Source organism: Antennarius striatus, chromosome 10 (genome assembly GCF_040054535.1).
Source record: "Antennarius striatus isolate MH-2024 chromosome 10, ASM4005453v1, whole genome shotgun sequence".
NCBI lineage: Eukaryota > Metazoa > Chordata > Actinopteri > Lophiiformes > Antennariidae > Antennarius > Antennarius striatus.
In genome coordinates, this window is record NC_090785.1 from 18,773,997 (window position 1) to 18,786,567 (window position 12,571).

General features: G+C 41.9%; 1 protein-coding gene across 1 annotated transcript; it reads right to left on the minus strand.

Annotated features, from left to right (window-relative positions):
- Positions 1-10,990: 10,990 nt before the first annotated feature.
- Positions 10,991-12,414, minus strand: fgf20b (fibroblast growth factor 20b). Its single transcript, XM_068326050.1, has 3 exons — positions 12,102-12,414; positions 11,811-11,914; positions 10,991-11,644 (listed from the first exon to the last, which is right to left on the minus strand). Exons 1-3 carry the CDS (start codon positions 12,412-12,414, stop codon positions 11,399-11,401), a joined length of 663 nt encoding a protein of 220 aa, XP_068182151.1. The 3' UTR covers positions 10,991-11,398.
- Between the last annotated feature and the right edge of the window lie 157 nt (positions 12,415-12,571).

Genomic DNA, 12,571 nt, shown 5'->3' on the forward strand with positions numbered 1-12,571 from the left:
AGTTCCATAATAAATTCTATTATCCACAATTTATAAAAAAAATTCCAATAATTTCCAGTGAAATTAGTGAATTTCAAATATTTAAAACAGAACTTAAGTAAAAACAAAACAAAAAGTCTACATAGCATTAGATGTACCCTACATTTCACACACTTCTAATACAGTACATGCAAGAAGAAGAAGAAGAAGATTTTTGCAAAAACACTTTAATCATATTCAAACTTTTTACAATTTTACATTAGATGAAAGCACTAAAGTGCTTCAGAAGAAGATTTTCTTTTGCGAAAAACTTCAATCACATTCAGAACATTTTACAATTTTTCATTAGATGAAAGAACTGAAGTGCTTCAAAAACACTAAAAACCAATAAATGAAAGGAAATACAATTTGAAACTTAGTGCATTATATCAGGAAGTTTGCAAAAGTGAGTTGATCATCAACTAAAGTGCATAGGACATTTCTGTAACAACAGATGTTCCTAAAGTTATTCAGGTCTATTGTCATTTTATAGAAACCAAATTCTAGTTTTAAGCAACATCTGATGTTACAGCAAAAAACAGTAGCTGCTTCTTGAACAGTATTGTTCTCAATTCTCCTCTTCCTGGTCACAGAAATTGCGAGTTTTGCTTCTCCAGAGATAAAATTTAAAAGCTGCCACTTTCTCTGGTTCGATCTATTGTACCCAGCACCGTAGAGGAATTTCCTGATACTAAAGTTTTCACTGAACAAGTTAAAAACATTCGTTAGAAGAGTGAAGAGCACTGCAAGTCTCCCACACTCACTGAAAGCATGAAAGACTGTCTCACGAAGGGGACAGAAGGGACACTGGCTGGACACCGCAGGGTTAAAAACAGAGATAAAATCATTGGAACCGATGGCACCATGTAAAATCCTCCACTGGAGGTCGGCTGTTTTTTTCTTGAGGGGGGGGTTTGTACAGAAGTCTCCACTGCGGGTCAGGTCCATTTCCCGTCATCCTGTTGGCCCAGGTAGTAGGTGCTGTGTCACACAGGCTTTTCTTGTTGATAACTTTTACACGTTGTCTGTACCGTATTTTTTTGTTGGCCGTGAGCAGGCTGATCTGTGTTCATCTCCGAGGAGAGGACCCTCCAGCTCTCCAAACAGGGGACTGATGTGGACCTCAGGGAAAGGATCTTTGCTGTCCGGCACAGTCCCTGTACTATAGTCCAGGAGGAGGCTTCTCTCCTTCCTGGAGAGTCTTTGCCTCCACAGTTGTAGCCCCCTCTGAGCCACCCTGGTGGACTGGATGTTCAGCAGGGAGCTGAACATTCAGGGAGCTGAATGCAGCCCATCCCAGAAAAAGTTAACAAGTTTGGTCTGGATTTGGGCTAGAAACCCTGATGGAGGGTCCATACAGGCCAAGCGGTGCCACAGCTGTGAGGCCACCAGGTTGTTTATCACTAAAACTCGACCTCTGTACGACATTCTGGGGAGCAACCATTTCCATTTCTTAAGTTTCCCTTCTATTTTATCAATGGTTCTTCCTGGTTGTTGTCTCATTTCCCAGGTACACACCGAGATATTTGAGACCATCAGTCTTCCAACACAAGGGCTTCACTTTTGCTCCAGTTTACTTTTGCAGCAATTAAAACATTGAATGAGTTTGTCAAACCCACCAAAACATCAACATCCCTCTGGTTTTTCATGAAGATAAGAAAGAGAAGATTTGATTTTTGCAAAAACACTTTAATCACATTCAAACATTTTACAATTTTTCATTAGATGAAAATACTAAAGTGTTTCAAAAACACTAAAAACCAATAAATAAAAGGAAAATACAATTTAAAAATTAGTGGATTATATCAGGAAGTTTGCAAAAGTGAGTTTTGATCATCAACTAAAGTGCATAGGACATTTTTGTGACACCAGATGTTCCTGAAGTTATTCAGGTCTTTTGTCATTTTATAAAAACCAAATTCTAGTTTTACGCGACATCTGATGTTACAGCAAAAAACAGTAGCTGCTTCTTGAACAGTATTGTTCTCAATTCTCCTCTTCCTGGTCACGTAAAGAAAAAGACGAAGAACATTGATTTTTAAAATTATGTTTATTCATAAAAGGGGAAATACAATATAGTCAGAAGAAGAAGAAAACAGGAAGAAAACAAGAAGAATATTAATAATGCAGGATCTCGGGTGTCTTGTGTGGCTCGAGTTTCACCTTTTTTGGACGTATTGTTGAAGACAACACGCGTGGTTGTCACGGTGACAGCTGGCTTGTTGACACAGCACAGGCTGAATGAATGTGTAACGTCTCAGCAGACTCTTGAACATGCTCCTATCAATGCTGCTGTGATTACACACGACATCCCTCTGGGTCCCACCAAAAGGAGCGAGGTGGTCTCTCTAAAAATAAACATTACCTGCAAAATGTATGACTCCTGATTGTAAAACCTCCACCAATGACAACATAAACCCTCACCTATCTTCCTTCAGGGCTCGGGATTGAAGCTGCTGTTATGATTGGTCACCACTGGTGAGGTGTGCTGAGGAGACAGCATGCCCCCCCCCCCCCTAGAAAACTGTCTTTGTCTGCCTCTGACAGGGGGAATGTGTGGCTAAGCATCTCTGTGGCACGTTGAGCGCCTGAAATGAGTCCCCTATATTTTCCTAATGTGCACAGAGAAGCGCTTTGATCCTGTGGACCGGGAGGTGTCAGCTGTCTCCAGAAGGTGCTGCAGCTTCTCCTGCTCATTCCTCCAACAGATATCATCGGTTCAGTCTGACACAGTCGCTTGGTTCTATTCACAGTCTGCAGAAGCCTGAACTGAAGCTAATCAAACCACGTGTGATTCTGATTTTTACTTCCCAATAAAACTACAATGAAACCACACAAATATCTCAGAGAGGTTGAATTGCCTCGCTGGAGGTATCCCCCTGATCTCCTCACTGATAAATTTGAAACCAATAAAAACACGCCTGGTTTTAGCCAAGGATTAGAGCCAATCAGCTACATGAATGGTCCTCCAGTCAAACCCGGAACGGTTTCAATTCCCTGAAACAATCTGCAAAGTCTCCAGCTTTTCATGTGTGATTTTTGCCAACTGAAGCAGACAATACTGACATCTTTTTGTTTGAGGCATGGGAAATGAACTTGGGAAGCACAGGTGAAACTCTAGAAAGCTTAAATATGATATTTCCTGTGTTCAGCTACTCTATTCTTGGCCAGATCTCTTCGATGATTAGTTACTGGGATGTGGAGAGGTATGCATAGCTTATCAGCAGGAGGAAGAGGAGGAGAAGGCCACAGCCTCACACAAACCCCTGTGTCTTACAACTGCTAATCCACGTGTTCTTGTTCTGCTGGCCGCTGGACTGTGAAGCCTTCCGTTCAGCCTTTAAAGAGAAAGCATCAGTCATTCTGCTCAGGGGAGGCTCCGACCTGTTTCCTTAAAACAACATCTATACACATGACATTTACTGGAGCACATTGATGCATAAAGGGTGAATAATTTTGGGTCCAATTATGAAATATTATCGACTAACCATTAATTATAAGGAAAAGTTTACTTCTGTACTTTTTTTTTTCCAATGAGGTGAGATTTAATGTCTTATAAACAGAAATACCACCATAGTAGTCCGCCTCTGTGATGATGATGATGATGATGATGATGATGATGATGATGATGATGTCTGTTTCTGGTTTCCCAGGAACTGTAATCACTTTGTTAATCACATCTCTTTCATTCGGCTCCGTAATCAGGTCAAAATTTGAATGATCCCACTAATTTATAATCACAGGCCTACAACACTATTCCTTGCGTCAACCCTACTTTGCGGTTAGTGCTAATTAGCATGCCAGCTCACTAAAATCACACATTAGCTGCGGCGGTGAGCTCAGCTCCAGCAGGATGGATGATTTGTTTTCTGCTCGCTGTCTTGTCAGGAGGTTTCAGGAGGTGTCCAAACTAGCAGCGTTCAGGTGACGCACAGCAGCTAGAAGGGGCCACGCTTAGGGGCCCCTCGGGTGTTACGGGTGAACTATACAGTTCTCTTCACGGGAGGTTTGAGGGAGTTTATAGTTGTCTTTTTAAAGTATGCCAAAAATGAACAGCTATTCAGAAGACTGCTTTTTTTTTAAAATAATTTTTTGATTGTGGGTCTTAAACGTCTCCTGATGACACTCCCCTGATAAACATTAGGATTAACAACATATGATTTGGATATTTATATCAAAGCACTGCTTGTACAGCCTCACAGCAGTGGAAATAAGTTGCAAACACTGTGAGATCATCCATATCCTGAACTCATAGATAATGAGAATAGCAATGAATGCTAATATTATTCAATTACAGTATTTTCCGCACTATAAGGCGCACCTAAAAGCCTTTAGAATTAGTTCCCCACAGTGTGGTTTGTCCCTGACTCCACACGGACCGTTCTAGTGTGGAGACTGGCTGTGTTACACCACCTGGAGTGGAGTGATGGGTCTTTCCTGGCCAGGGGGATTTCCTTCTCCAAGCAGCGCTCAAGGTTCTTACTGTGGAGGAGGATTTGAGCTGTGCTGCAAACTCTGTTTGAAGTCCCCCACCCCACCCCCCACCCCACGTCCTGAACTACGATCACTCCCAGAAATCACTCTGCCAGCTCAAAGAGTCAATCAGATCTGTTATTTAATAAAGATCCATTCTGAATTTGATCCGATATGACATTCATCATCATCAGAGTTGTGTAAACTGTCTGATTGTCCTTTCGTTCACCTTTAACACTCATTCTTTATGTACAGGTGGTGCAGTCAGACATCTACGAATGGAGGATCTGAGCAGTACCAGATTACAGATTACAGGTCTATTGATACTCACTCATTCCTCTCAATCGCCTGTCTATTTTGGCACAGTCTCATTTTCTGTTCTCCAAAACAACTTGGACTCGGCTGGCACACTTGGATCACTTGCGCCTCTCGACTCGTCGGGACTTGTTCGTGTTTAGCCCTGTGATTTATCCAAAGTAACTGTGTGAGAGCTGCAGATTAATGCACCATAAGGAAAAGCCTTGTTTAAACTAATCTGCACGGCGATCTGGTTCCAGGAAACTGTTCACCATCACTGATCGCTGGAAATGAAAAGGATTTGTGTTGATTTGTATGGTTATGGATTAATAGAGAAGTGCAGGTAAACAAAGTTGATGCTGTGGAACTAAGAAACCGAACGATGAAGAATTTCGACTAAAAATAACAAGATCGCTGTATGAATAAATATTGTGTGACTTAACACATGTAAGACTTTGACTAACGGGTTTTAATAGACGTTGCAGCATAACTGTCTTTCTTTTTACTTTATTGTTATGCCGTATTTAAAGTGTCACAGATAAACATAAATGTTTTTATCACAGAGTAAAATGAGAAATTAGAGCTGGTTGTGCAAGTACTGCATATACTGTATGTCATAGTATCAGAATTTATTTCACATCCTCAAAGTTTACCATTATTGTTTCACACCTTTTTTATTTTCGTTCTGAAATTACTGCTGTGATCATTTGTCTGCAGACGTTGGACGAGTCTGAATTAATCGTAACCCATTATGTAATGTTTGATCTCAAAATAAGTCTGAACAAAGACTCAAAATATTGACTGTGTTGTGCTTCATGTACCTCAGATTAGTGAAAATCTCTGAAGGATTAAGCGATCAATCAAGCTGTGAAAGTTGTTTTGTAGAGCGTTTGCCTTAAATGAAGCAGTCGCTGTTTTGAAAGAAAGGAAACAAATAACATCCTTTACTGCCTGTAAGAATGTTCTGCGGTCAGAATAATTAGTGGTATTCTCTAGGTTTGGACGCTGGCCAGAAACTGACATTTCATCTGCCACCGTCAGCTAAACTCAAATAAGTTCAAATAAACTGAAATGGCCAAAAGTCGTGCAAGGTTTCATGGTAAATTCTTCCAGCATATCGTTTTTCTCCTCCCGTCTTTAAGTCGCTCACTCTAAACCCTCTTCTCTCCCTCCCTCCCCCTGTTTTGTTGTTTAACCTTGAGGTGCAGGTGTGAAAGGGTGAGGCTGTGGAAAAACATTTGATTCCGTGGACTTGTCATGAAGGAATCCATGGACTGACCTCTGCATCTCCCAACACAATGACAAATGGATTTACAATTTTCTGCCTGACTGAGGGGCAACAAAGCACATTTCCACTTTCACCAGGTTGCAGTGAGGGTACAGTTTTCCTTTGTCCTGTTCTTTAAACAGGTAGTGAACGTCACACGTAGCTTCACTTCAGTCTATGCAGCTCTATGGTCAGTGATGACTCCAGTCACTTTTTGTAAATTTTCTACAAAAATATTTTAAAAAACCCCCAAACTTCTTTATTTGTCATGATTCTGTGTCGATCAGATGGTTGAGCTCTTGTTGTCATCATTCATAGATTTCTTCATCTGCTGATCAGATATTGCCTTTTTGATAATATTTTTGTGATAACTATAAAATGTATTTTGTTTTTATATGTACAACATAAAAAATTTAATAAAAAGTAAAAAAGTAGAGGAAAAAAATAATGTCAATAAACAAGTAGGTCAAAAAGAGCAATTCAAGTTCTCATTATTTACGCTTTATATTTATTATATTACACTGATTTTTCTATAATGTGTAATATTTTAAATGTAATAGTTTCTAGACTATGTCTCTGCATCCTGCAGAGTTGCACAGCTTACGTTGTGGTTCTATGTTGGATATTCCATGTTGTTTATGAGTATGCTGAAGTTAACGACGGCTGCTAACCAGTGTTTGCACTGCTGATTGAATTGCTCTCAAATCCTACGAGAATGTTTAAAGTAGACTCTATGGAAATGAACCAATTGACCTTTCTTCTGACCTTCGGTATCTCCACGCCCCTGTGGGAGCAGAAACTATCAGTCAGCACCAGAGTTAGAAAATCAAAGGAGCAACGCTGCTATTAGTGCAGCCACTGCTCACGTTCACATCCGTCACACAGCTTCACCTCAAAACGTCCATTTGTGTCCGTGATGGGAACGTGTTTGAGGGTTGTTCATGTCTGGAGTCAAGACTCAGTTCTAGAACATCACATTGTTTGACCTGTCTTGGTTGAAAAATGTGTGTGTGTTTGTGTGTGTGTGTGTCCAGCAGGTTGGTTATGTCCTGTAGGGATAACCTGTCATGGTGCTGAGAGTCTAATTGATGCCTCATGCTTTTCAGGGGGCAATTATAGCACCCAAATGTCAAGACCTAATTTGTGACTTTGGTGATGTGGACACATGGGTCAGGGGGGGTTTCACACGCCAGTTTGGCCAGCAGATGTGGGGGGTGGAGGAGGGGCAGCAGTAGGCCTTGACTTGACTTAAAGTATCAAACCAACCACGGAATGAACCAACAAAAGCACTAGTTCTGCCAGATGCTGCCTTCCAGGTTGTTTTATTACATTTATACAGACGTTTAGTGTCTTTCAGAAGCTTGTTTCGGTTTGGCTTGCCTTCAAATAGATGTTTATGCTAATGCAAACACAATGACTTTGACTTTTAGTGTCGCTAGGGACTGAAGTGCTAATTATATATATATATACACAATCTATATTTATATACCTGTATATATTCACATTATATATATATATATATATATATATATATATATATATATATATATATATATATATATATATATATATATATATGTATTCCCGTTGTTCACCAAATGTAAAATCCTTAATAATATACGGTACATGATGTTTTACTTTGTTAAACTTCCCTGCAAGAGGATAGAAAACATGTTCAGTTTTAAAGTGAAACACTGTCTTCACCCTGTCATCACTAAAAGTGCATGTTATGGTATATCATATGACTTATGTAATTATGACAATATCCCGTTTCCCTGGTGTTGACCCGTCTCTGTATCTGTGTGCAGTATTAGATGCCACAGATGGCAGCTGTGGGTTCCACCAGCACGGCTTTCATCCTCCTCCAGGTACTGTTGTGTGTTCAGATCCTCTCAGTTAAACAAAACTCTGTCAGCCACTGGCAGGCCCTACAAACGCACCACAGCCGTGTTCATTATGTGCGCCTGAGCTACGCTGAAATGATAGCGCCCTGGATTTGTCTTCGTCTTGTTACCCACATCACCTAAAACTTTATTGTTTTCTGCCAACATCTCCATGGAGATGCAAACAGAGGAGCATATTTTCCACTCGATCTGACAGCTTGCAATGTGAAGCGTCAGTAAATCTCATATGCAGGTCTAATTGCTGTTTGTGGAAGGTAGACTGCAAATTCCTCTTAGCTATGGCACTAAAAATTTGTTTTCTTTCTCAGACTACAACACATAAATATTTAAAGGGCAGATGGATGTTATTTGGGACCGCTGTCTGCAGATTCATCTTCTCTCTCTGGGCTCGTATGAAAGCTCAAAAATATCAAGTGGACAACGCTATACTTAAACTTCTGCTGTAATCCCTGTAAACATGCATGCAGCTCATAATTTGTGCGCACAGCAATTTACTAAGGAATAAACAAACAACAAAGAGCCTGAAATCAATAGTTTGCAGGATTCAAATGACACAAAGGTGCAGACACCGTCCCTGCTCAAATACACTCTGAGAAGAGGCTTTAGAGCAACAGGTGAGCTTTGGGGCACCTCCCGTCTCCCCCAACACAGCCTGCTAAATATAGAAATTATGCTCTCTGATAATTGGGGGCAAACATAAAGTCCAGCTATATTTCTACCCTCCACCTCCTCCGTGTTCATACACCACAAGCCCGAGATATTGAGTGGTGGGGGAACACCTGCACCGTCTGAAGATAGACGCAGAAGATCTCTAACATCCACACCTGCCGTGGATCCGCACCGCACACACACACACACACACACACACACACACACACACACACACACACACTCGATTGGGTTTCCTCCAGAGACCTTTAAGGTTGCTGTTGAGGTGATGAAAGTCCGGGAGCGCCCATTGAGTGCATGAGACACGGCTACAGATAAAGGATTTAAGTGTTTTCACCAAGTGGCCACGGACCACCTGGACGAGGCAGTGTGTGTGAGTTTTCTGGAGACAAAAGCGCCCCTCCCCAGGTCGAGCCAACTCTAAAACAATGGTTAAACAAGTGTCACAGAGAACCTCAGGGCATCAGGTATCAAAAGTCAGGATTCCTAGCCGGACGGGGTTACACTCTTACATTTAAATCAAGAAGACAATTAAACCATCAACCTGGACTTCGGGTTTTGTGGTCCAACAGGAGTATCAGTGTCTGAACTCTACCAGTCAGGACTAAAGAAGACTCTTGGATGAGAGGTGAATCGTCTTCAACCAACCTAAAAGAAAGTCCAGTTGGCTCATTTATCTCAACTTGGATGACTGAGAACCCACACAGACTGTCACATTCACATCACCTTCACATGTCATGCCTTCAGGTGAGGTATTGCAATGAAAAAAACCCCCAAAAACAGCTGGAGGTATAAGACATGGATCAGCATTTGTCGCAACAGCCTGTGAAAGATGGGACAAACCAAACACGTCCCGTTCAGAAGAGTCAACTATAAAGCAGCAAAACAAACAGCAGGAGGTTTTTTCTGTTTGGAATAGAGTGTGTGCGTGTTTGTCCAGTGGAGTGGGGATGTCCACGTTCACGCAGGCTGTAATACACCCAGGGATGCTGTCATTAATGGGAGGCAGGAGAGTGTTGATGTTCAAGGTGTGCAGATGGGAAAGTCCCGCAGTGTTACGCTGTAGATGGGAGAGAGTTGGCAGTAACGTCGACTCCCTGAATTGAGACGCCCCCACTGGCTCGCCATCACACACACACACACACACACACACACACACACACACACACACACACACACACACACACACACACACACACACGTAAAGATCACAGGTTGAGGTTTCATGCTTCAACACAGAACTTCCCCCAGCCATGGAGGAAGCTGCACAGACACAGGGGTGCTGTTCAGAAATGAATCACAAACTTTACCTCCTAATTTTACAAGTAACAGTTTTAGTTCGGTCTCCTTTCGTTGGGTAAAACAGTAGAACAGTCTTATACTTTAACACAATATTAAGAGCTGGGTAAAAGCACAAGAGTAAAACAAAACTTTTGCTTTGCATTATTTCATGAGACATTTCATAGATTTTCAGTCGAGGTCGTTTCTTCCTTATTGCTCTGACCTCCACTTTTATACACGTTTAGGTGCCGGGACGAAGCTAAAGGTCACATTTTATTTGGCTCTGATCGTGTTGTTGTGCAGAAGCGACGGTACAATTCAAGAGGGAACCTTTTGAAGTTTTATGTAAGCATCAGGTCTACGACTCGCCTCTAGGCGTAATGGCGTCCATAAAGAAAGACAACATTAGTCTCATAAGAAGGTTTATATGTTTAAACCCTAAAAGACAAAAACAACCATTAAAACGTCTTTTTTTTAAAAATAAATGTTGAATGGCTAAAATTGTAAATGTTACCACTATAAAGCAACATTTGTTAAATAAAATAATGAACTGACAATATGAGCTCCTTGGCTACAAAAGAAAAGCATTTTCATCACATTTTAAGCAATTTATTGTTTATATTATCAGCTTGTTTTAAACTTCAGATTCCTCCTGAAACACATGTAACAGTAATTTAGCTACAATTAACATGTCCACATTACAGAGATTAAATTTGAAGTGGATTCACAGTCAACGTGGTGATTAAATGCATTTCAGATGCGGTGTTCTTTCCTATAGTTTGCCAATACGTTTTATATCTGTGGTCATATTACAGGATATCATGAGCTGGGCTCTCACCAGAGTAAGAGACAAAATACAGTGTTCCAGCTTTTATATACTTGATACAGATTCTACTGGTTTTTCTGTATTCCATGTATTTAACTGTAAAAATATATTCTCAAATAAATAAATATATAACATAAATATATGTATCTAATATGAATAAATAAATCGTTACATTTTTGCTCTTTTCAAACAGGTCTAGATACAGGTCAGAATAAAAAAAAAAATTCCTTCAAAGTCCTTCCAAACCAACTACGACTCGGTATCCGGACTAGAAGTACCATTCATGACAGAACAGATTCCCACCGACTCCACGTCAGCTGACATCTCCACCTGAGCAGAGGAGACGCTCTCTGACCATCCATCTCCATTTCCCATTCATCTCATATTCCACGCTAGTACTTTTCAGGGTCGTCTGTCCTCTGAAACAAACGATCCCCTCATGCCGACTGTGCAGACATTCTAGCCTGTCTTCCTGGCTGCTGAGAGATGGCCCATGCATTCCTACAAGAGGCCCCAGTGCCTTTAACCCTTCTGGTTGGGCTGCTGTCCACCAGCCTTGCACTGGCTGCATCCCCACGCCTTCCGTCCCTCTTCTTCTCCTCTCTGTTCCCTGCTTGTCAGGGCTTTAGAAGCTATTCCTGAACTGAACCAAAGCTCCAGGTCTCAGCTGTGTCCCAGGATATCCCTGTACAGCTCTGGCACGCGATCCGGGTCCACAGGCCTGGGCAAGAAGTGTGTAAATTTCTGGTGGCGCCTGGATTTAGTCCCGTCTCTTGGTGTCCCATCTTTATTTAATGCCACAAAGTAGCGCGTCCCTTTGTCTCCGTGTTTGTAGAGGTTGGAGGAGTACGTGTTGTACCAGTTCTCCTCAAACTGCTCCCTAAAGACGCATTCAGCTGTCAGCTTCTCCTGAAAACACAAGGCAAGGCTCAGCTGAACGATGCAAACATGGAAAAACACATTTCATCACATGTCTCAATTTATTTTCTCGGAAATCAAAGTAGGCAAATGCAAGAAAAAAAAAATCTGCAATCACCACATTTCATCAGCATGAATAAACAGGGACAGTACTTACAGACCCATACAGCTCTCCTTTGTCATTCATCCCCAGATAGCGGCCACTGTCCACCCCTCTAATGCTTATCAGCCCCACAGCAAGACTTATGAACTCCAAAATACCTGTGGAGGAATTTCACAGTTCAGCACAGATTTTGACATTAAAACCAACTATATTCTCAAAAAAAGAAAGAAAAAGAAATATTATTTGTGATCAGTGATTATTTTGGTCTGCTTTACCTCCTGTCAGTTTTTTTTTCTTTCTACCAAAATGCAATGAAATAAATGTCAAAATATTATCAGTATTCACCAAAACGGCTGTGGTCCTTCCTCGTTCCCTGCACGGTACCATCAGGAAGTATCTCCAGATGAAACCCGGTTCTGCAGTACAACTGCCTCCTCCTCAGAATCCCTTTGAGGTGCGTTAAATCCGCCGTGGTGCTCCTGGAGAGCCTGTCCCCGGGGATCAGGTGCTCCCCCAGCAGCGTCGGACTGTCCCCAAACGGGGTCAACAGGAAATGGGACCCGACCTGCGCGACACCTTCGATGCCGTGCAAGACGCCTCCAACTTCCCCCAGAGCAGAAGCCCCAGCAGCAGCAGCAGCAGCAGCAGCAGCTGCCATCGCGTCAAAGCCGAGCGGGTAAAGTTCAGCTGGGGTGGGGGTGGTGGTGGTGGTGGGGGTCCGGAGGGAGCGCTCTTGCGTGGAACGACTACCTGGTTGCCACCGGCACTTAGTGCATGTTTCCGTCCACCTTCTCCGGTGCGCAACACGTGAACGA

Excerpts from the sequence above, each read along its gene's own strand:
- fgf20b (XM_068326050.1), bottom strand. The coding sequence starts at position 12,414 with ATGGCAGCTGCTGCTGCTGCTGCTGCTGCTGCTGGGGCTTCTGCTCTG. Across the intron at positions 11,915-12,101 it reads GAAGGACCACAGCCGTTTTG|GTATTTTGGAGTTCATAAGT; the intron begins GTGAATACTGAT and ends ATTCCTCCACAG. Across the intron at positions 11,645-11,810 it reads AAGGAGAGCTGTATGGGTCT|GAGAAGCTGACAGCTGAATG; the intron begins GTAAGTACTGTC and ends TTGTGTTTTCAG.